General features: G+C 39.0%; 1 protein-coding gene across 1 annotated transcript; it reads left to right on the top strand.

Moving 5' to 3' along the window:
- The first annotated feature begins 866 nt into the window (after nucleotides 1-866).
- On the top strand, nucleotides 867-25,948 carry LOC117288165 (TGF-beta receptor type-2-like). Its single transcript, XM_033768888.1, has 6 exons — nucleotides 867-1,700; nucleotides 18,517-19,005; nucleotides 19,518-20,323; nucleotides 20,877-21,018; nucleotides 22,571-22,704; nucleotides 23,660-25,948. The coding sequence occupies exons 1-6, from the start codon at nucleotides 1,622-1,624 to the stop codon at nucleotides 23,822-23,824; spliced, it is 1,815 nt and encodes a 604-aa protein (XP_033624779.1). The 5' UTR covers nucleotides 867-1,621; the 3' UTR covers nucleotides 23,825-25,948.

Here is a 25,948-nt window from a genome sequence, read left to right as displayed (position 1 = left end):
TTGCACGGGAGCGGGCCCCCTAAAATCAACACATTTTGAGTGTGAAACTGTGAATAATTATTTCATTTTTACGGTTTAAATGAAACTCCAGATATAAAAAGTTAATTTTCTTCCTCAATGGACCAGCAGACTGTCCAACTTTCCAAACTTTTTTTTGTTATTCTTTTGAAAGGATTTTACTTTTCCAAATAGATAGATTTGCTCATCAAAAACTTTGGAAATTATGAAATTGATCAACTTAGTGCTGAAGAACTAGCATGCTGGTCCCTAATTGCGTTTTATAATTAATACTTCAGAGAATTAAGCCCCAATGTGTTTTCCGTAAATGGCCGTGTTTATTTATCAACCAAGAACTTGGTGTCAGTCTTAGTTTCAAAGCATTGAAGAGACAGATTTGTTGTGAACTTTTGGATTTTAAATCAATCAATTATTTTTTATGATAAATGATTATCTATATTTGCTTTAACATTATATTAAACAACGTATATGGTCTAGTACCTTTGCATTGTTATAATCAAACAATTTCCGATTGAGACGGATATGATGTCAGATGTATTATTTTCACTCTGAAAATGGAACAGTCCACATAGGGGGAAGATTTATTTATCAACACGTCTTGAGAATGCGGGAAAGGTATCAATATGTTGTTGATTACAATAGTAAATGCAATTTAAAGTCATATATTAGACAAGTGTTTTATTGGGTATGGGGGATAGTTCCTAGTATTACAAAGAAATAACGAAATTGGATTGTGATTTACCTGTTTGCTAGAATGGTTTAACCTCGATGCATCACCAACCCTCAATTTTGTTTGACAAACTTGCCTGCCTGCACTGACCTGTTACATAGGCAGTAGTGCCATTGAATACCGACACTGTCAAAGTTGGACTTGTGTATGTGGTTGGTGAATAAGACTGTGGAGCCATGGAGCGTATATCCTATTGCCGTGAAATTAAGAATGAGTGATTCATTACATTATTCCGATAGTATGTTTTCATTAGTTAAGTTGTAGTCAGTCATACAAGGGGACAAAACGATGATCTAGTTCCAAGTGTGAATGGGGAGCTAGAGCGATCTCTTGGAAAATTAAACAGCGATCGAGTAAGTTCACTTTCGACCCGTAGACATACTACATACAAGGTGGTCGAGAATTTCATGGATGTTCGGGAATGAAACTTGTTGAGGACGAAGTCAGTTTTCCTCGCATAAAAAAAATGTGACATCAAGCTGTGATACTTGGAAACGGTAGACGATGTCCGTCTGGAAAACAATGAGTATGAATAATGGGACTGGTGTGAGTAACTTGGAGTGGGAACAATTTGCTTGAAAGTTTTGATGAAAAACCTGAGTAGCTGTCGGCCTGAGTGAATTGTGTGTAAACTTTCTCTATGGTAGAATCATGGTAGAATCAAGCAAAAGAAGTTGTGGCCAAGCCACTCTGTGATTTAATACTGGGATCCAGTACTACATGTTTGAACAGTGAAGTCTTTACGAGCAACATTCTCAAATGCTGCTGTTTGCTATGATGACCTATACTTAAATACTTGTGAAGACCCACGACAACCCGAACAGTCACTCATCTTTTTTTAGGTCACCGGATTTGGATTAATTACAAAAAACAATGGGTCTTTTGTATCCGGATACATTAAGGAGGTCAGGAAAACCGCCTGTGGCTGTTTGCCTCTTACTGCATGTTTTCGGTAAGTTTTGTAACTTTCAGCAGAATTTTCATTTTCTATACAATAATATTATATACCCCAATGTTCTAATAGCACCTGGACACAATTGGTAATTTACTCAAAATAGCCTGTAGCATAAAAACTTACTTGGTAACGAGCAATGGAGAGAGTTGTTGATTAAAAATCATTGTGAGAAACGACTCCCTCTGAAGGTAACGTATAGTTTTTGAGATCAGGTAAATTCTCACTCAATTAGTTAAATCTAATATAAAGGCTTCGGACATAAAGCCTTTTTTAAAGCTCAAACTCTGCACGAAATACACTTCCTAAGTTCCTTGTCCATTCTCCTTAAAGACAGTGGACACTATTGGTAATTGTCAAAGACTAGTCTTCTCTCTTGCTGTATCTCAGCATTATGCACAAAATAACAAACCTCTGAAAATTTGAGCTCAATCGGTCGTCGAAGTTGCGAGATATTAACGAAAGCAAAATCACCCTTAATTGACGCACCATGGTCATACGAAGTTGTATGCTTTCAGATGCTTGATTTCGAGACCTCAAATTCTAAATCTGAGGTCTCGAAATCAAGTTCGTAAAAAATTACTTCTTTCTCGAAAACTACTTTAGTTCAGAGGGAGCTGTCTCACAATGTCTTATACTACCAATCTCTCCCCATTTATCGTATTAAAGAAAGGTTTTATGATAATAATTATTTTGAGTAATTACCAATAGTGTCCACTGCCTTTAATTAACCGACAAAATAAAGAAGATCAAAACGCTTATAATGAAAAGAACTTTCATTGAAACTGAAATTAAACTTTCTCTTTCTTGTTTGTTTTCATATATCATTCCATCTAATGATATCATCGTGTTGATAAATTTTCCTTTCATTATGACTGCATTGATTAAAAATTGGGATATCGTTTGGTTTTCAATGCTGATTTATAGGCAAAAGTGTTTCATAAAGTATTATGGATAATTCCACGAAGAAATAACAAAAGTGAGTTGTTCAACCATGGTTCAATATACCTATTCACATGAATTGTTTAACCGTAATGCATTACCAATTTATTATTTTGTCTTTTTGACAAATTTCCCTACCTTAAACTTTCTCTCTGACTGTGTCGATCAAATTATGGCCGCAGCATGATTGATGTATAGGGTTATCGTTTGGTTGGCAGTGGACACTATTGGTATTACTCAAAATGATTGTTATCATAAAACCTTACTTGGTAACGAGTAATGATAATATAAAACATTGTGAGAAACGGCTCCCTCTGAAGTAACGTATAGTTTTTGAGAAAGACGTAATTTTCCACGAATTTGATTTCGAGACCTCAGATTTAGAATTTGAGCTCTCGAAATCAAGCATCTGAAAGCACACAACTTCGTGTGACAAGGGTGTTTTTTCTTTCATTTTATCTCGCAACTTAAACGACCAATATTGAGCTCAAATTTTTACAGGTTTGTTATTTTATGCACATGGACACACCAAGTGAGAGGACTGGTGGTCTTTGACAATTCCCAATAATGTCCAGTGTCTTTAAAGGCAGTGGACACTATTGGTAATTGTCAAAGACTAGCCTTCACAGTTGGTGTATCTCAACATATGCATAAAATAACAAACCTGTGAAAATTTGAGCTCAATCGGTCATCAAACTTGCGAGATAACAATGAAAGAAAAAAACACCCTTGTCACACGAAGTTGTGTCCGTTTAGATGGTTGACTTGGGGCCCTCAAGTTCTAAATCTGAGGTCTCGAAATCAAATTGGTGGAAAATTACTTCTTTCTCAAAAACTATGGCACTTAAGAGCTACACTCAGAAAAAGAATGGTAAAAAAAAGTTATGTTAATATGTGTTAAGTGAAAAAATACTTAACATAAGTAAAAATTAATGAAAAATTTAAACAAAATGTTTGTGTAAATAAAAAAACTACTCAAATAGTTAGTAAAACTAATAGTTTACATAACTTAGCAACTTTAAACACATATTATGCAAATTTTACTGAACTGGTTGTAAAAGTTTACATGGTGTTTAGTAAACCACGATATTTTACTCAAGTATTGTGCAAAATACGCAGCGTGTGACTTGTCTGCTGGGGTCGCGCTCTGCAGTACCACAACGTAACGAAATGGATCTCATGAAAAAAAAACCTTCTTGAGTGGAACTTCCCTCATTTAGTTGAGACGTTTGAAGGTAAGTACTATAACATATTTCTGTATTGATGTTATTATCTGTAGTGATAGACTATACACGACTCGTTAGCACGAGTTAGCACAGATAAAGGGACAGTTGAACGTCATATTTTGACTGACAACACTTTTGAACAGTGACTTGAATATCACAAATACATACGTAGGTCTGATCAATGGTCCCCGTATTGTGCACATAGTACACGTACAGCATGCATCGTTGAAGACCATTGTACACATGTACATCGCCACTGTGTTAAAGCACACCACTGCATACAGCCACGGTGCATCAGGCCAATGATTGGGCTAACTTTAATCTCTCATTTGTTCAGAAGAACAATCAAATAACTTTTCAACATTTTGTCTTTACAAGATACTGACAAATGATACAACTGACTTAAAATGCAAATTCTGGGAGAGGGGAATCGCACAAACACATCTACCCTTTGTTTATTTTAACCTGTTAAAGGAATTATTCAAGAAATCTCACCCCCCCCCCCACACAAAAAAAAAGGACGAAAGAAAAAGAACAAAAAGGAAAATCAGATAAAGATCAAGAAAAATCAAAGTTTTCAGGTAGCCTACTGTTATGTGGGATTGCATATATAGCACCAAAATTATCTCTCCTCCTGGGATCCTATCACCTTATTCCAGAACTGCAAGTCTCCATCATTGAACCTTTTGTTGATTTGTTTATTTTTTAAGCCCCTATGTATTTGTTTATTTATTTTATTTTATTTCAATTTGTATTTGTACTTTTTTAAATTTATGTGCATGTACATCATGTACAAATTGTATTGCACATACATTGCAGTACTGGAACGTTGTCTCTATTGATCTATAAGTGTTGTAATATGATAATTAAACCACTATTGATATAAAATAATGGTTTAATCTGACATTGTGTGTACCCCATCCTTAAGACAATCAGATTAAATCATTATTTTACAGCAAAATTGGTTTAATTGTAATATTACAATACTTTAAGTTCATTACAGACAATATACACGTGTCATACAATTTGTACTGCACCCCCATTGAAATTTAACCTATTGTGTTTAATATTATTCCCCTGTATGCAGGAAAACACAAGTTTGGACCAGTATTTGAAAGACATCAACAGGGACACCAGATCGCAACCATGCTGATATTAGGTGGGTCTGCACTGGCTCCACAGCAAGTGTTCGTAATTTTTGAGCAAATGCATTTGAACAGTCATCCCTTGTGAAAGCACTGGATGTGTGTTTCAAAACACATTTTGTCTTCGACTTGAGCTACCAGGAGGAGTGTTCTGGCGTTTGGGAGTTCATTGAATTGGTTGTGTTTGAACTCAAAGGCGGTGTGAAGAGCAGCACTATTCGAGAGTTCAGGGCTTACTGTTCATCTCATGATGCATCTGATTAATGTTGACCATTCCATAAGCATTGTAGTTAAAGAAGTTCTTGCACAAAATGTTTGCAAATACGTATCAAAATCATAAGAGATGTGATAGTTGTGATAGTTTGGATTTATGGAACAACCTTACAGTTTAAATAGGAACTCAAAGGTCAAATTCAAATTTGTATTCAACACCCTTCCAGTTTTGTCAAATTTGTCAAAATGTCAAATTCAACGCCGTTTTGATTGCTTAGCGACAATGAGGATAAACCAATAATTCCCCATACAATTGTTCAAACCCAAAATTGAATTTTTACCTTGGAGTTCTTCTTTAAGCTGTGTTAGCCTGGAAGTATTTATTCTGACCTTGCCAATTAATGTAATTTGACCATTCCAGAAGCATTGTAGTTAACCCTCTAGTCCCTGCACCGCCCGAGTTTCTGAAAACCAATTTTTCAAGATTCTTGCAGTAAATAACTGGAATCGTAGTTCAATTTTTAAAAGATAGCTTAATATTTATGCACAATTTTTTACCCTTCGGTAATGTTTGTATAAAAGTCAAGCTCCCATTAGGAAAAATAATCGGCTCTCGAATATTTTTTTGGAAGGATAAAAGACACAATAGCTTTTCAAGGCTTTAATCTGACTCAATGCTCAAACTAATTAAATACGAAGGCGTTAGTTTTCGACAATATTAATATTAATGATGAATAAATACAGTTTCCTTTGTGTTTACTAATTGGTATGAGCTAAATTATTTCATCGTCATTAGCTTCGATGAAATAATTTAGCTCATACTAATTAGTAAGCACAAAGGAAACTGTATTTATTCATCATTAATGATTGATGATATTGTCGAAAACTAACGCCTTCGCATTTAATTAGTATGAGCATTGAGCCAGATAAAAGCCTTGAAAAGCTATTGTGTCCATTTTATCCTTACAAAAAAATATTCGAGAGCTGATTATTGTTCCCAATGGGAGCTTGTACTTTTATACAAACATTACCAAAAGGGTAAAAAATTGTGCATAAATATTAAGCTATCTGTTAAAAATTGAACTACGATTCCAGTTGTTTACTGCAAGAATCTTGAAAAATTGGTTTTCAGAAACTCGGGTGGTGCAGTGAATGTTTGCAAATACGTATCAAAATCATAAGAGATGTGATAGTTGTGATAGTTTGGATTTATGGAACAACCTTACAGTTTAAATAGGAACTCAAAGGTCAAATTCAAATTTGTATTCAATACCCTTCCAGTTTTTGTCAAATTTGTCAAAATGTCAAATTCAACACCGTTTTGATTGCTTAGCGACAATTAGGATAAACCAATAATTCCCCATACAAATTGTTCAAACCCAAAATTGAATTTGACCTTGGAGTTCTTCTTTAAGCTGTGTTAGCCTGGAAGTATTTATTCTGACCTTGCCAATTAATGTAATTTGACCATTCCAGAAGCATTGTAGTTAAAGAAGTTCTTGCACAAATTGTTTGCAATAAAGTATCAAAATCATAAGAGATGTGATAGTTGTGATAGTTTTGATTTATGGAACAACCTTACAGTTTAAACTGTGTTAGCCTGGAAGTATTTATTCTGACCTTGCCAATTAGGTAGATTTTTTGTAATTTTTTAAATTCACTGAAATTGTTGACTGATTATGAAACATACAGAAAACCCCATTTTGCACATGTGATGTTTTGGATTGTTAATATTATTACCATTAAATTTTTATTAAAAAGTTGTTATCTTGAAATTCATGTTGTAGTCGCCAAGTCTCAGTATTTATGATGTGTCCATTTATTACAGCCCTAAACTCCATGAAATAACACTTTGCTAGTATTCAACACAAGCATTGTGTATATTATTACCAGTTTTAAAGGCACACAGTTTACATTAAAAATCGGTAAAATCTATACTTCAAAATTGAGTAATTATTTTACATGAGTGGATTTATACCCAGCAATTCAGTAAAAAAAAATACCCAATATTGATGTAAAGTTTTACACAACTATTTACATTGTAAAGCGGTAAAGTCTTACGTCACAATTAAGTAATATTTTACATGAGTGGGTTTACCCAACAATTCAGTAAAGAAAACTACCCAATATTTATGTAAACTTTTACACAGCTATTAAGCAAGATATTACCCAACGCCTGTTGGGTAAAGTTTTACCTAATAGTTATGGTGTTCGCCCACTACATCTAAAACAGGTAATATTTTACACAAGTTGTGTAATCTTTCCTCTGTGTGTAGGGTGCCGGTTCTCACAATGTTTTATACCATCAACCTATCCCCATTACTCGTCACAAAAAAGTTTTTTTGCTAATAATTATTTTGAGTAATTACCAATAGTGTCCACTGCCTTTAATGCTGATTTGTAAGCAAAATTATCACGTATAAAGTTTCAGTTGAAGGTAATGCCTTGTCAAGAAAACAGCAAACGATAGTCACTGTTTTTTCAATTAAATAAATTGGATTAATTCAATACTACATTTATTTCATGATGACAGTTACACCGACAAGTACATCAGGTTTGTTATTTATGTAGTGTAAATAATGAATGTCACATAATAAGCAACGCAACACCAACATCTTTTTTTTGAAATTAAGATCCCTTAAAATCACAAGAACGTCAAATCCATCTCATTAGCGAGGTGGCAGCCGCGGGTACCAACCGCTGACTGCGGCAGCAATAACAACACCACGGAAATTTGAATCCCCAAAATAGGAGACTCGGATTTTTCAGCATACTTGTTTTGATTTCTAATCAACGGTGTGCACTTAATTCAGACGAAATAGTTTCGCAGGATGCTTTTAACTAAACGAATGCCAACTGCGCACGAACGTGTGCAGTTTCGGGAAACAAAACACATTTCGGGTTGTTCAACCGTTGATACCGTTATAGAGAAATAACTTTCCTTTACTGTAGAATGTCAGATTTAGTTTTGACAATGTCCATTTAACTTCGCCATTTGTATAGAGTTGTCACTGACCGCACTCTTTAGAGGCACTGGACGCTATTGGTAACGTGCAATGGTATAAATGAGCAATGGAGAGCCCTTGATAGTAGAAAACATTGCGAGAAACGGCTTCCTCTGACGTAACACAGTTTTTAAGAAAGATGTATAATTTTTCACTCAATTAATTAAAGGCTTCAACTGAAACCTTTTATTGTGCATCTGAAACCACATAAAGTTGTGCAACAAGGTTTTTTCCCCATTCGTTGTCTTGCAACTTCGATGACTGATTCAGTCCAAATTTCACATGTTTGATATTAAAGACAGTGGACACTATTGGTAATTGTCAAAGACCAGTCTTCTCACTTGGTGTATCTCAACATATGCATAAAATAACAATCCTGTGAAAATTTGAGCTCAATCGGTGGTCGAAGTTGCGAGATATTATAATGAAAGAAAAACCACTCTTGTCACACGAAGTTGTGTGCTTTCAGATGTTTGATTTCGAGACCTCAAATTCTAAATCTGAGGTCTCGAAGTCAAATTCGTGGAAAATAACTTCTGTCTCGAAAACTACTCCACTTCAGAGGGAGCCGTTTCTCACAATGTTTTATACTACCAACCTCTCCCCATTACTCGTTACCAAGTAAGGTTTTATGCTAATAAATATTTGAAAAAGTACCCGAATCCTTTAAGCATGTTATGAAACACAAAGTGATAATACTGGTCTTTGACAATTGCCAAAGTGGTTAGATTTAAGAGTGGAACTGTCGTTCCAGTTTCAACTTATTTTCAAATTAGAACTTTCATTATACATCATTGCCTGTGTTCAATTCATCTATAAATCTAAACGCTGTATAATTGAGACACCCGGTCGACGATTTACAAATACCAACACAGAGCACATTATAGTTGATGTTGTATTAAACAAAATCATGTCCGGGAGGGATGCGTAAATATTTACTAATTACACAACAAGATGCCACCCTTTAGCGTACATAATTGCAAACCTCCCATTACAGAGCAAAATATTAAACGAAGTCAACTATTTACATTGTCTTCGTATCATTGAGTCACTAATAAGCTTTCATTTATAAAGGGGGGGGAAGTTACCCTTTAACTTATTGTCTATATCACCTGCAACGCTGGAGCTTAGTCACAGTCTTCCACAGTCACACTAATTAAAGGTGTTGCACTGTTGTTTTTTTTGGATGAGTTGATCGATGATTCAGATTTAAAAACAAAGTTGTAAAAGATTTTCAACAGCCTCACCACGGGCACGCTCGGGCGTCTATTTGTATATAAGACATCTTGTTTGGCAAATATCGTGGGTTCGAATCTTACCCAACTATGTCACTGGGTTTTCAAGGTGCTCACAGGACTGGAATGTACAGTGCTTACACAGCACGTCGGTGATGGGTAAAATACTACGAATAATTAGTTGATATTCCATGATGTGTAACATCTATCAATAAAGATTTTAGCAATTATAATGGCGAATGTTAAAGGCAGTGGACACTATTGGTAATTGTCAAGACTAGCCTTCACAGTTGGTGTATCTCAACATATGCATAAAATAACAAACCTGTGAAAACTTGAGCTCAATCGGTCATCGAACTTGCGAGATAATAATGAAAGAAAAAACACCCTTGTAACACGAAGTTGTGCGCGTTGAGATGGTTGATTTCGAGACCTCAAGTTCTAAATCTGAGGTCTCGAAATCAAATTCGTGGAAAATTACTTCTTTCTCGAAAACTATGGCACTTCAGAGGGAGCCGTATCTCACAACGTTTTATACCATCAACCTCTCCCCATTACTTGTTACCAATTAAGGTTTTATTGTAATAATTATTTTGAGTAATTACCAATAGTGTCCACTGCCTTTAACCTGAAGAGGTTTTTTTTTCATCGAGTCATTGTCAGCAATTTTGTGCATGTAGAAACCCTGCAAGCTTCTCTCGGTTTCAGAAAAAACAAATCTTGGCACTTCATGCTATTTTGAGTGTACCAGTATTTCAGATGATATTTCTCCGGAGGATTGTTACTGATACCGGTATGTAGAAACAGTGAGAAGGGTCCGTTTTTTTTTGCGGATTTGACCCCGTAAAATTAGATTTAAATTTGAAAAAGGATATAACTGTTTGTATTAGATTCAAGAAAGTCACAAGCTTTTGGTTAAGGTATTGCATGCAAATTTACGTTTGTTACATAGTTAAAAACTACAAATGGATCGTCGGTATCCACGTCCATCATAGAAAATGATAATAATTTGCATGTACAGTAGGCCCCTATCGTCTGTAAAATTCGTTCCATTCTTCAGAGAAAAAAAATGTATATATATAGTTAACTTAAATATAATACCACCCCCTTTATGATAAGATGACGTCATACAATTGATATAAGGCAAAAACAATTCCGTTTTGCAGTATATAATGGCAGTGTGCCATCGTGCCAATTCGGAGATGCGCAGAGTTTTTCGTATAACCTTTCATCCAAATTGAAGTTTGACCCACAGTTTGCAAGAATCCTCCACGAACCACGGAAGAAGGAAACTAAATGGATTTAAAAATACATCCAGAACCATCAACAAACAAACGTGCAGCGCAATGCACATTATGGAAAGGTAATAGATTGGTTTAGTCAATGTTATGCTGATTAATAGGCACACTTGTAACGAACGATACAATAAAAGTCACACGTGAAAGTTTCAGCTGTGTAATGATGCTTTTCTACAAGGGTTGGAGAGCTGTTGATAGTATATAACATTGTGAGAAACGGCGCCCTCTGAAGAAGCGTAGATTTTGAGAAAGAAGTAATTTCTCACTGAAATTTTTAAAAGTCTTCTAGCCAGAAGTCTTTTATTCCTATCTGAAAGCACACAAATTCGTCTAACAATGGTGTTTTTTCTCGCAACTTCGATGACCAACTGGTCCCAAATTTTTATTTTATGCTTTTTTTGGGATACACCAAGTGAGAAGACTGGTCTTTGACAATATTACCAAACGTGTTCAGTGCCTTCAAAGAATTTCAGATTTAACTTAACTCTTCAGATTAATTCAACTTTACAAATACTATGGCAGCCATCTTGTTTTTTCTCTCTAAAAAAACCCCCAACCAAACAGGAAACAAGGGGGAGGATCATGCAGATGAGAAGCAAATCATGATGAATTGTTTGTTAAATCTAGCATTTTAAATTATGTATCCAACGCAAAAAGGGTTAATTCAACAATTTAAGTGTTATTTCAACATTTCTCGAAAAATGTCCTTTGAATTGTTGGATCGGTTTTTTAAACGTTAAACAGGCACTTAAATGGTTGACCGAATGCTTTAAAGGCAAGGGACACTATTGGTAATTGCGAAAGATTAGCCTTCACAGTTGGTGTATCTCAACATATGCATAAAATAACTTACCTGTGAAACTTTGAGCTCAATCGGTCATCAAAGTTGCGAGATAATAATGGAAGAAAAAAACACCCTTCTCACTCACACACGAAGTTGTGTGCGTTTAGATTACTTTTTTACTCCCAAACTATGGCACTTCAGACGGAGCAGTTTCTCACAATGTTTTATACCACCAACCTCTCCCCATTACTTGTCATCAAGAAAGGTTTTATTCTAATAATTATTTTGAGTAATTACCAATAGTGTCCACTGCCTTTAAAATGCTTGATTTGACATACAAAATGCTGGATTCAACTCTTTCAAAGTGTAGTCACTCACCGAACTCATGCAAGTGTTGGATTCAACTCTTTAGTTTTTAGAGTGTGATACATTTTGCGGAGCATCTCTTCTAAGGGAAATCGTTCAATGAAGCGGCATCATTTTTTTGTCAACCAAACTAGTCTAAGATTATGTTTCAGGATGACTTGTGGTTTACAACATACAAATCAAGATAGTATTGTTTTTATTTTTTACAATGGTTAAAGGCAGGGAACACCTATTGGTAATTACTCAAAATAATTATTAGCATTCCTTACTTGTTAACGAGTAATAGGGAGAGGTTGATAGTATAAAACATTGTGAGAAATGGCTCCCTCTGAAGTGATGTAGTTTTCGAGACAGAAGTAATTTTCCACGAATTTGATTTCGAGACCTCAGCTTTAGAATTTGAGGTCTCGAAATCAATAATAATAATAATAAACAACATTTATAAGGCGCATTATGAATAAAAGATTCCTCTATGCGCCTAACAATAAAAACTAAAAGGCTAAACAGAAACCAGACCAATTAAAATCATAGAGGCAAATAACTATTAAACCGAATAGTAACCGACAAAACGTTAGAAACAACAGACCTAGATATAATATATAGGGCCTAAACCCACAAAATAGAAATATTAAAAAATACAACAAAAAATTAATCCATCAATATACATCGAACCATGAGCAATTAGCAAATGTACAAAATCAAGCATCTGAAATCACACAACTTTGTGTGACAAGGGTGTTTTCGCCACGACCAATATTGAGCTCAAATTTTCACTGCTGGTTGGTTATGTTATGCACATCTTGAGATACACCGAGTGAGATGACTGGTCTTTGAAATTTTTTTACCAATAGTGTCCAGTGTCTTTAAACAAAGTTTTTCCTGAAAAGTGGATCTATTACCATCCCACGCGTTTTTTCCCCGGGTTCATTGTTCCTGGCCTTCTTTATACACTCTTGTTATCCAAGCAGAGTCAAAACGTCACAAGAGCAAACAAATCCAGGAAATAAAAGCGTCAGGAAACCCCCTCAACTCGATGTTGATTTATTGTCATCGTGCCACACGATATTTTACAGATTTAAGACCCCCTGTGTTTATGGAATCATTTCCTTGTATCAAAACGAAAACAATACAATTCCGATTTATAAAGGTCATTACTTTCCGTACAGGGTTAACGTTCCGTAAAGATACTCGACTATGTTGATTACAATGTGTATACACCAAAAATATAAACATTTGTTCCGCACGAACTTGGCAATCGCACCAGATTTTGACGATGGTCAAGTTTGGACGGAACAGCAACGACCTGCAAGCTAGTCTCACACAAACCGGCAATGAGTTTTGAATGGAAACGACCTCCTAGTCTTCATTCAAGACTTACTGCGCTCTATCATCTACGAACTACAGCCGACAGAGGGCGGTTTATCAAAACGAACCGCTATCAATTCGGTTGAAAGCAAAGGGCGAAGGTCTTGCAACCAAGATCAACCAGCACATTTCCTTCAAGAGATACTATCAGATTATGTCGGTTTATTGCCACGAGACACACGCGATTGCCATGTACGTCAATACTTATAACCTTGTATACATCCATCAATCAAAGAAAACACATCATTCACTCTCCTGAGTCTCGAGAAATGATCCTATCACTTTGGTCAGAAAGACATTCGGCAGGCCCCGAGCCAAACACTAACCCCCTGGCTGGTACCCAATGAACTTAATCAACATGCCGTTGTCCTCAGCACACCCTTGCGATTCGGTGTTTATTACGTGATATAAGAAGGTGCCAATTCAAGTTACTCATGCTGTATACAATAAAGTTGATCAATGATCCTACAAAGTTTCCTGAACGCAAGGTGGAGCCGGCTTTAGAAAGTCATGTCCGCAGTGAAAACCTGAACTGAACCCGAGTCAAAGTCTGGTAAAAGAACCTCCAGACCTCAATAACAGGAGTAATGAAAACTTCACCAACCCCCGGGAGTCTCCGCACGTCATTGTTCGCTGAAGTATTCAACACAATGCCAAAGAATGTGTTCAGTTCTGGCTAAAACACAACATTGTGTGTACACGATGAAAGAAGAAAAATTGCAAGTAACTTGAACATCTGACGTCACACTTCGAGGCTCGTGAATAACTCCAGAGACCTGCCTCCAAATCGGCTTGTACTTTCACCTTTGCCCTACATTCATATCACATAGAGCTAGATACGCAGTCAAATTATATTGCGGACGTGACAGCAGTGTACTGTTTGGGCATGGGGAGCTCATAGACCTTATCGCAAATACCAATGCGCAAGCGCAGACTGTTGAATGAGGTGCATTGTGGGATAGATATTATTCAAATTTGAATACCAGCTAGACCACAATGCACCTAATTCCAAGCTTTACGCACGCGCCCCAGTATTTGCGAAAAGGTCTATGTCACTGTGCACGTTTATCCAATATTGTATCCAATGGAATTACTGGATCTGAGAGCAGGGACCTGATCCTTGCGGATAAAGACAGGAGCCCAGTCTAACATCAATGTTGGGTGCGTTCGTTTAGCTTCCCTGGGTCGACCCCGGTGTGTGGCGGTTTTTTTTCCAGGACGAACGTGGGTAATTATCTGCACATATTCGTCCTGTGAAAAAAAAACGCGACACACCGGGGTCGACCCTGGGAAGCTAAACGAACGCACCCAATGTTGTAGTCGAGTCCCTGTTGTCTGAGTACAAGTCCAAGTCCAAGACCAACTCCTCCCTAACCAGTTTGAGTAAGTCCCTTGACTCGTCTTCAGTCACAAAGAACTATAGATTCATCTTGAGTTGAGTTGTCAGTATCACCATGTTGTATTGTGACATCACATCACTTTGCTTGGCAATTACGATTTGTTTCGTGGAAAAGATCAGCCTTGCTCTCTGTGAAATCGACCCCACATAATACATGCCCTTGCATCCGAACAACGTTTTCTGCGTACTCATACAGTGTCTTTTTTATATGAAAACGAAAACTGAAATGTAATAATGATAATAATAATAAAGAGACAACTATAAAGCGCAAAAACAATAGCAGGAAGAATCCGCCTCAAGGCGCGGAAAATAATGACAATAAAAGTCTGGACCAGACAAAATTTGTGCTAAGCAAGCAAAGTATTGCACAGTAAAATAATGTAAATTCCGTAACTGATAAAATATTAGACTTGTATAAAGTTTATAATAAACCTAATTGAAATGAATTGAATTGAACAATGAAAACGAACTGCTTCAACAAACTATTTTTTTTACGAAAAACCTTTTTTTTTAAATGACATTCGGCAACGGGGGTTCGAACGGCTTGCGATCGACGGTTAGGTCACAAACCAAGTGGCTGTTTTCATGCCTGGAACGCCATACAGAAAGTTTGCGAACCTTTGCAGGTTCACGGTGTCTCGAGTCTACATATACCTCAGTGTAAAGAGGGAGACAACAGGCTTCTGCTCGTGCGTTTAGGTTGTTTTCTTAACGTGAATTTAAATCCAATGCCGGCAGACTAGCTCGGTGGGACTGGTGACCCACCTTGACCTTTTAGTTTCCTTAAAAACCCCGACAATAATCTGAAAGAATTAGGGCGAGCCCTTATATGCGTTTATCGCAGCGATAAAATCCAGAAAAGAGTTTGGGTGTCAATCGAAATCAATTCGCTTGAAAACCTGCTTGCAATCGTACTTTGATCAGTCATTGCCTGTCACGCCCCACCCTACTCTCTTAATGTAAAAGAGTGAAAAGGCACTCTTTCAAGAGCCATATGAAGGACAACTCTTTTTCGAGTGGTGTTCCACTCTTTTAGATTGAAGTTTGCATCTTTTTGAGTAATTTTTCACTCTGTCCTGGAGTGAAACCCCTTTAAAAGAGTGAAATAACCACCACTCTTTTTAAAGAGCCATATGAGGGACAGCTCGAAATGTAAAGAGTGGTGTTTTCCACTCTTGTACATTTGGAGAGTAACGAGTTATATTTGGTTTTTACTGTATTTCTGTCAATTATACCGGGATAGGTTCTCTCGTCTGACGCCCTGAGTACGTATACGCAAAGCAAGCACGAATTGTCAATACAACCGCGGGGCCAAGCTAGGATGAGCCGAATCTGGAGACGAACTGTGGTTTAAAAAAAAGGCCATAAAGTCTCAGTCAAATAATAGCATTTCACGCATGAACGTTTCATCAACGATGGCAGCAAAGGCAAGGGGCTTGTATGGCGTTGCTATGTGCCGACCACTATAGGACTCTTCAATTATGGGAACAGTACCTTGGCAAATTATAGTATAAATAACACTTGACGCGTGTCCCTTCAATCAAATAACACACGTGACGCATGTTCCACCGATCAAATGACACACGTGACGCACCAATCAAATGACACATGTGACGCATCATTCAATCAAATGACACATGTGACGCTTGTTCCACCAATCAAATGACAAACACGTCACGCATGTTCTACCAATCAAATGACAAAGGTGGTCTAGCTTCAGATTGAAAATAGTCCAATTGTCCCGATGTTTCCTAAACGCTTTTAGCTATAAATAAAAACCACCTGATCACCACACAATGTCTGCACAGAGTGGGATTGATGACTCTCCTTCCTGACAAACAGGATGTCCGAAGAAATGGGAAAATAAGAAAACCTTATCGGGGATCGGATGTGTTCAAATTGTCTTGTGGATTGCCTATAGGTTGAATTGCGTTTTGTTCTTTAAATAAACAGAATTACCTTTCTGTCGCCAGATCTTAATTAACTGCCTTTGTTTTTCAGTTTTAAAATCAAGTTTAGACTATGCTTGTTCTGATTGGTTGAGAGAAACTCTATGGGCAAGGTATGACACAGATCTTAAAACTCCCCATAGACTTTGTACACCATGTGGAGCAATCCAGTTGTTAGAATTCCCCTATTGGATACCTTTTGTTTTCCCTTTTGGGGTTTTGTCATTGGTCTCCATAAGGTTCCGAATCTGGGGACACACACACACTGATCTTCCGCAGCCACTGTGTGGACATTCCTTTGTTTACACTTTAAGGACAATCTTATCCGTCAACACTGGTATGAAAACCCTGTGTGGACGTGTGTAAGTCCACGTAGTGTTTTAAAACCTTGCCTTGTGTGGACCTCTATACGGTTCTCATGTCCACACTTCGTATGCATTGCACACACCACAACCACCCCACCCCAACAACAGAGCAACAAGCCATAATGACGCCTGTTGAGTTTGGGAAAAGTTGTCTTAAAAATGCACCTAATCCTAACAGTGCACTCTTCTAGTGTCCACCATACTTCAAAAAGGCCAATTAGTGTTGTCCCGGAAGTGAGCACATACAATCATACGTATGCTGTGGTTTCCTTGTGGTATAAATCTGAACAATAATCATAAAATCTATCTAGGTCAGTTTCCTCTTACTGGCCTAGAATTTGGCACGACTGTCGGTTCATGCACAGCTATTTTGGATTGCATGTCACACATTGACGTGGCAATGAGAAATTGGGGCAGGTCATTGTTGTTATTAATGCCTATAACAAGTGGGGACTTTTGATAACGCTAGGTGGCAGCAGAGTGCATCTTAACTCCTTCTTCATAGACCTTTTCGCAAATTGATACTCGGTACGCACGCGTTAGGCATTGAATGTGATGCATGATAGTCTACAGCTAGCGATAAATTTCGATCGCTAGTAGACCAGCATGCACCTCATTCAATAGTTAGCCCTTGGTCTTTAGCTTGACCAGAATGCATCTCATTCAACGCATGCTCCGCGCGTACTGAGCATTTGCGATAAAGGTCTATAGAAATATTGGTATACTTAGAACTGCGTAAACTATGGACATTACTTTGTCTGATACAGGCATGGGCAATGATCATCAAAATGAAAGCGTGTATGTCAGTAGCCCGAACATCTAAACGTCACACTTCGAGGTGCATGCCAACGCCAGATATCGGCCTTTAAAACCTATACCGGTTCCTGCCAAAATGTAACTTTTTGACCTTGTGTTTGTGCAAACACTATTACTTTTAGCTTGGTAGTGACGCCTGTTGCATGTAGCCTTTCCAATGAAAAACATGGGTTTGTAAACTAGTGAACGTCTTTATCATTCCAGATAAAGACTGGAGACCAGTCTAGTATTTCAGCAGCGCCACCTAGCGTTCTATTGTCCCTCATTTTGGCAATGCACCACAATTGGTCAAAGTCTGGTGGAGCGACCTGATTCCCTTAAACACACGGTTAAAATAATTCTAAATGTGTGTATCTTTGTTGGTCATGACACATAGGCTAGACTATGAATCATCGTTTGTATGAAGACATCCCCATGACCTATAAAAACCGGTAGCGATCACGGCCTTCTAAAGCCTACGGACTATGTTTTCCTTTCCAAGACAAGCCTGTACTTTATGATGATACGTGTTTTGTTTACGATGTGCATACGTCTTTGGCTACATACATAAAATAACTGTGGATTCCTCGGGTATCTCAACATTTTACTCTTGGTACAGCTTTCTAGTTTTGTTTTTCATTTCTCACGTCAAACCAACGTCTAATATAAAACCAAATAGTAGGAACTAATAAAAAATAACGACTATTTTGCTTTCGTTCGTTTCTGTAGTTATGGTCTGTGTTGGATTCGGCCTCTTGGCCGACGGGGCAGGCCACTGCTTCAACTGCGAGGAGACAATCATGGACTGCGACATGGACCGTCAAATCTGCCGTAGTCGATGCGAGAAGAAAGTCCCCTGCAAAACGGAGGACTCGTACTGCTCGGTGACCACATGGTCTCCCTCCGGGAACGCCACGGATAGTGAGGGAAGAACGCAGCTCTCAGCTGCTCTAATGTGCTACGAAATAGCCGTGCCGCTCCGTGAGAGTGACATTACCACGCACTTCTGCGGGACCGTCGACGAAGAGGGTTGGTTCCCCGATCACTCGTGCATATGTACCCACGACTACTGCAACGACGCCATCTACCTTCCGGGGTCCAAACAACCCGATTTCCCCACCTCGGGTGTCTCGGGGAGTACGGCCAAACCAACTCGACCGGACTTGGAGCAGAAGACGCCGTCCGTAAAACCCTCAACCAAAGAGGTTAATGACGCAGGTATGATTTGTCGGCCAGAAAATCATTAAAGAAGAATAGAACCACATGTCAAGAGTAACTAGCAGTGGGGAAAAATAAGTGTACGGGCGCCATTTTGTGTGAGATAAAGTGTTTGTATACATTTTGTGTGTGTGTGTGTTTTTGATTGACCAATCTGGTTCATGACTGAACCAGATGCTTTCCTGATTACCTCAACTAACATGTAACACATCTAACCCTTACTGATATATAACTGGATCAAAACATGTAACCAAACAAATATTGGGAAAAAAAAATCAAAGTAGTTGTTCATTTTCATCCATACCATTCTAGCATGTTTGCACGCTCACGACTTCTGTTTTTATAATACTGACATTCCGCACGCTTTACTTAGGAGTGGCACACTCACACATTGTTGTTCTACTAGGAATTCTGATTGTTGAGTTGTTTTTAAGAGACCACCAATACTAACGCTTAATCGTGTTCTCCATTTTGGGTTGTATTTTTGGGGGGTGTTTGTCTTTGTTGTACAGATGGCGGTGGAGGCAAAGGAATAAATGTCGCCCACCTGGTTGGCATCATTGGAGGGTTGTTGGTCCTCGTGGCTATAACGACTGTAGGAATTGCTGTCGCCTACACCTATGTCAAACGCCGCAAAAATGACCGTAAGGTCAACCCTCCCACTAGCAATACAGAGAGCACCAGCCTCGATCTGACCACCGAGGACAGTGACGTCAAGGTCATAGGTCAAGACACCCCGCCCGAGAGCCCCGTGCACATGCGCGGGAACTACCTGCCAATAACGCTGAGCAATGTCATCGGTAGAGGGCGTTTCGGTGCCGTGTGGAAGGCTGATATGAAGCACGGCGACGTGCACACGGAGATGTCGGTAGCCGTGAAGATCTTCCACGAGGTCGACTCGGGATCGTGGAACGTGGAGAAAGAACTCTTCACAGACGCTACCGTGATGCTGAAACACGACAACGTGGTGGAGTTCATCGCGGCCGAAGTTCGGCAGGGCAGCTACGATTCCCAGCGCCAGTTCTGGCTGGTGACGCGCTACTATCAAAAAGGCTGCCTCTACCAGTACCTGAAACACCACACCGTGAGCTGGCAGGAGTTGTGCCGTCTCGCGGGGACCACGGCCCGGGGTGTTGCGCACCTACACGCGGACGTCTACGGTCCGGCCGGACTCCATAAGATACCGGTGGCGCACCGGGATCTGAAGAGCTCCAATGTGTTGGTGAAGGATGACGGGACGTGTGCAGTAGCAGACTTTGGTTTGGCTATTCACCTCGATCCCACATTGTCCATCGATCAGCTGGCAAACAGCGGACAGGTAAGTAGAAATGCTCAAAGAGGTGAGTATTTGTTCTTATAATTCCCCACTGCATTCCTCCAGTAGACTTGACAAAATATTTATTGACAAACAAAGTATATTGACAAACCCTACCCAAAGAAAACTCGCCAGTGGCGAGCAGAGTGCGTAGTTGTCGGAATATACAAAGCCACCGACTCGATTTCAAGTCTAACCTCACTGCAGAATAAAACTCAATTCAGAATGCCGATTTTTCAAGAAGAGACTCCGGTCTACTTTGTCCAAGCCCAATTCAGAAGTTTTGTCTGATAACGCCCTCTTTTGAATCAATTCCTTCAGCCTGTGTTAGTTTACCGAATCGGGAACCACGCACACTGTGGACGAAATGGCGGACATCAGAACTTCCATTTTGTTTCAATTTGCTTATTTGGATGACTCCATAATCACAGAAATAGCGCTATGATATGAATGATTTCTCTCTTTCCCAATCTATTGGATACTGCTACATGAATGACAAACATTCAAGTAAGGTATCTGAGTTTCAATAAATCATGTGACTTATTTGCATAATCAGGCTGGTACCCCGCGCTACATGTCGCCAGAGGCACTGGAGAGTAAAGTCAACTTACACGACGTGGAGTCATTCAAGCAGATGGACGTCTACTCGCTGGGTCTTATCGTTTGGGAAATTGCCGCCAGGTGTCACGTGTCTAATGGTAAGGCCAATCATAACTGGAAAAGGACAAAGTGATATGCCCTTTATTTGCATACGACGCCGTAACTCCAATGGTAAGGCCAATCAGAACAGGGAACGTGTTATGTGTGATTGCCTCGTATTTGCGTACAACACCATAAGCTCAAAGAACTCGCAATCCCAAACGCACTTGTCCTTTCAGTTGTTATTTTCAGTTACACATCGCCTAACCTCAGAATATTTTTGCGCAGCCGGCATCCCCAGGCCCAACCTACTGCGCCACCATTTCTCATACAAGCCACCGACAAGTATAGAGTAAAACATGAAGCAATTCGCGATTTAAGATTTGAAACTTGCATGACTACGCTTGATGTAGACTTGTGGACAAGTCGTTAATGGTCCCACGCGGTGATAAGATAGTCGAGTTGTGGCTGTGCTATGGCGAGATCACTGATCTCGCGTGAACTGCTGGTTGCCGACTTCTACTCCCGTAGTCGTGACAGCAGTAGTAAAATACCGCAGGAATCGCGGGGAGAGTCGGAACGCTATCACCGCGACAGACATTTAACGACTTGTCCACAAGTCTACAAGTCCACAAGGCTTTATGCCGTCGTCAATGCATTACACACACTATGGACTAAGAATCGAAATGTTGTTTTCTACCAACTTTGCACTTCATTCACCCCGACTCCACCCGCTCCTCCCCCGGCCGTCACGGGCCGTTGTTTGTGTTTTCCCAAACTCCTCACCTCGGTGACCCTGAACTTGGAATATATTCGAGACAGGAAGATTGAAATTTTAAAGTGATCGGAAGCAAGCCAGAAATGGTGCAGCCAAAAACATCACGCAACCCTGTGCTGTCGAAGTTGCGTAATGCTATGTGTTTTTTGTTTCTTCACATGGAATGGAACTTATGGGGCCACAGGAAAGGTTGTTAGTTTCGGTACAATAAAACTCAGTGTGGTTATTTCCTTTCGGAGGTTGGTTTTGTTTCGTAAGGTCTAAAAAACATCATTCGGGATGCAATAATTAAAATGGTTCCTTTTTTCAAGGATCAAGGGTAAATGATTTATTAAAGGGGACATGACAAACTTGGAGAAAGACAACAGAGCACGACAAGCCCTCTTATAACAGCAAGTGCTGCCAACGCAACCAAACCGATACTTTGCTGCAGGTTTGAAAAAGTTCAGTCATCAGACAGTCTGTCGAAAAAATGAACAGCCTATTCCAGTAATAGGGTAAACTGGTTTTGTGCTCTAAAGAAACATGTGGTTCCAACAACCCGACCCATTTGCCGCCATCGTTGATGAAACGTGCACGCGCATCAATTTACTAAAGATGGCGGCCAGTGACGTCATGTCCAATCCATCTACCGTCGCGTACGCCAGGGCCGGGGGTTCAAACGGCGCGTTTGTGCCCACCCCCCCCCCCCCCATCACAACTGATAGTCTCTTTAACACTGGTTATCTATAGACCAATGGGTTAAAGGGGTCGTAGTCACTTTTGAGGATCCCTTGGTAATGATGAAAACAATTAGAAAGTCAATTAAGTTTTTATTTTTTATTTCTTCACAGTGGCTGCTGCTGAGGAGCACCGGACACCGTTCAGCGATATTATCCCTGGACGGGCGAGCGTCGATGATATGAAGACGGTCGTTGCAATGCAGAAGGAGAGACCCGTTATACCGCCCTCATGGCATGAAAACACGGTAAGGAGTTTATGGCCATGTCGGGCTAGACTGGTCCCCTTAGACACGTCCCCTGGCTTTTATCCTCCAGGATAAAGACAGGTACTTGCTTTTCAGAATCAGTGATTTCATTGGATACAATGATGTCATTGGATAAACATGCAGTGACGTAAGCTTTCTGTATCTGTGTTTTGATTGGTCCGAGGTGATGTTTGGCAGCTGCACTTGCAGTCGTCTGTATATGAATTAAGGTGAAAGGTGATTATGGACGGGGATTGACCTATAGGCTAGAGACCACTCTCTGGCGTTACTCGCGGGCCTCGAAGTGTGACGTCAGATGTTCCGCTATGGTCCCCTGTCCTAGTACGGTTTATGTAAACACAATATGTACGTTGGATTTAACTGCGAACCTCATAAAGGCCATGCGAAATGATGCGAGGTCAGTGATTTATGTACGTGGGCTCAACAGCAGATCTCTGGCGTAAATCATGGGCCTCGAAGTGTGACGTCATGTTCAGGCTCGGATAGGCGGGAATGTCCCATTTGGGCGGCCGGGCATTGTTCTTGCAAAGAAGCACTTTATTATACAAAACGTGGTTGTTTCTCAAAGTTAGGTAGACACCTTTGCTTTGATTTGTTTTTAAATTAAAGGCACTGGACACTATTTGTTGTTACTCAAAATAATTGTCAGCATAAAAAGTTACTTTAAATAATGAAAGACTTCAGGCCAGATGTCTTTTTATCGTGCATCCGAAAGCACACAAGTTTGTAAAACAAGGGTGCTTTTTCTTTTAATATATTTTACAACTTTGATAACCAGTTGAGTCAACATTTTAACAGATTTGTTATTGTATGCTCATGTTGGGATACACCAAGTGAGAATACTAGTCATTGAGAACAACCAAAGGTGCCCAGTGCCTTTAAAGATTTTTATTTGAGTTCACGTAACTGATTTCTCTGAATGACTTCCTCACAGGGCATGCAGCTGGTCGCCGGCACAGTTGAGGATTGCTGGGACGGAGACCCGGAGGCCAGACTAACTGCTCACTGCGTGGAGGCGCGCTTCACGGAGCTTATTACGTGGGCAGAGGGTGAACAGAACCCGGGCCACAACGACACCCACACCATTACTGTAGTATAGACAGGGGTCTGGGTGAATTTATGGATCGAGTTCTGGCGTGTATTCTTTGATGCTCAAGAATGTGCCCCTCCAACCCTTGCCAATGTGCCCGCCTCCATCCCTTGCCGATGTGCCCCTTCAACCCTTGTCAAAGTGCCCCCTCCATCTCATTTGTCAATGTGCCTCCCTTGCCATTGTCAATCTGCCCCACCATACCTTGCCTGTATGCCTCTCTTGCCAATGTGCCCCTCCATCTCAATTGTCAACTTGCCTCCCTTGCAGTTGCCAATGTGCCCCATCCCTATTGTCAATGTGTGTGTCCCTTGCCAAAATACCCTTACTTCTAGAGAACAGGTCAGGCCAACCCGGTAAAAAAAAAGAAACCCTTCTTCGTAAACAGTTTTACGACGCTCCGGACCTGTATGCTGTAACGTTGGTAACAAACGAACACGAAATGTGAATCTAGACTACTTCATTTGTACGTTTGCAACAATATTCAGTGTTCTGCACAATGTAGGCTGGTTGGGACCCCACGTTTAAAGAACACAAAGTATCCAATACAGAATTGAAGAAAAGCCCTGGCAACGACAACAACGTGTTTTTTATGACACTAAACAAACAAATACACAACTTCACAACGTGCAGTCTTTCCTACACTTATTTTTAATAGACATTGTTGTAATAACTTGTTTGCTTGCATTCCCAACGAATTGTGGATATACAAGTGCCGGGCTAATCCAGGCTGCCCTGTTACACCATGGCTACTATACTTGTTAAATAGAAATGTATATATGTTTTAGTTGAATATAGGGCGAATAACTAATTCGACACCAAAGTGGAGGCAATTTGCAACTTGGTTTAAAATTAGTTTGGGAAATTATAATATAACTGGAATCCATTAAAAAAAAAAAAACATTGCACAGGATAACAATGGTTAGGTTCAATGTTTATTATAGGCTGAATTCCTGACACTGTCGCAGACGGAAACTTCCAAAGTATTTTCAGCGATGTATTTGAAAGATACTTGTTTTATTGGGGGAGAGGGGGGGGGGACGACACACACAATGAATACTTTTTACAAGCAATGCTTTACCATGTCTTTTGCTATTTTGCTATGACTCCTTTTATAATGTGTTTAGTCATGCCCCATCAAAAAAAATGTACGAACTTCATTTTATGTTTCGGTACAAAAAATAGCATCCGGAACTTGTTAATACAATTTTTTCGCTGTGAACTGTAAATACGCGTTTTTAGACAATTTGTATAAATAATTATAAATAAGTGCAATAAACAAAATAGCTGTAGATTGAAACCCTAACATTTTCATAAGCTTTAGATTTTTGTTTTGCCAAACAATGAGTATATTATTTTAATAATGTATGAAAATGGACCATAGAAACTAAACAATTAGAAAATTTTGTTTACGAATCAAACAAAACAACTTTGACCAATTAAGTAATATCTTCTCATAAAGCCATGTAATTGACAACACTAAAATATGTCTCTCTATGCATGAAAACAATTTGTTTACAGCACATAATAAGACCAACAACTTTTATGCAAAAACTGACTAAAGTTAGAGTCTTTTATCACAGATATTACCCAACGATGTTATGCCTCGCTGCATGGTTTATTGCAGTATATTAATACATGTATGTTTTTACTGTTTATAAGCACATTTAAAGTCAGACATTTTCGTTTTAGATCGAGGATGATATGTACACAAATATCAGATTACCATTTTAAATTATAAGGTATATTATTTTAAATATGGAAATAGTTTTGTTTTCTTTTCTTATATTGCCAAGTGTGTGTATACAAAAACAGTTTGCCTAAAAATTATCAATTGTATATTGTCTATGCAGAGGTAGTGAGCACTATAGTAGCAGTTTTGCCTTAAGTGTACAATATATTGACTTAAAAAGAATATAATATCAATTATTTTGTACCTATCGTGACTTATATGCAGACAGCATGTCAAATGCAGCAGGTTCTTCGATACTATCAGATATCTTAAAGGCACTGGACACCTTTGGTAATAATATAAGGATAAAGGCCATTATTCTCACTTTAGTGTATCCCAACATATGCATAGAAATGACAAATCTGTGAAAATGTCGACTCAATTGGTCATCGAAATTGCAA

This window comes from Asterias rubens, chromosome 3, assembly GCF_902459465.1.
Source record: "Asterias rubens chromosome 3, eAstRub1.3, whole genome shotgun sequence".
NCBI classification, from domain to species: domain Eukaryota; kingdom Metazoa; phylum Echinodermata; class Asteroidea; order Forcipulatida; family Asteriidae; genus Asterias; species Asterias rubens.
This window is presented reverse-complemented; position numbering and strand designations above follow the sequence as displayed.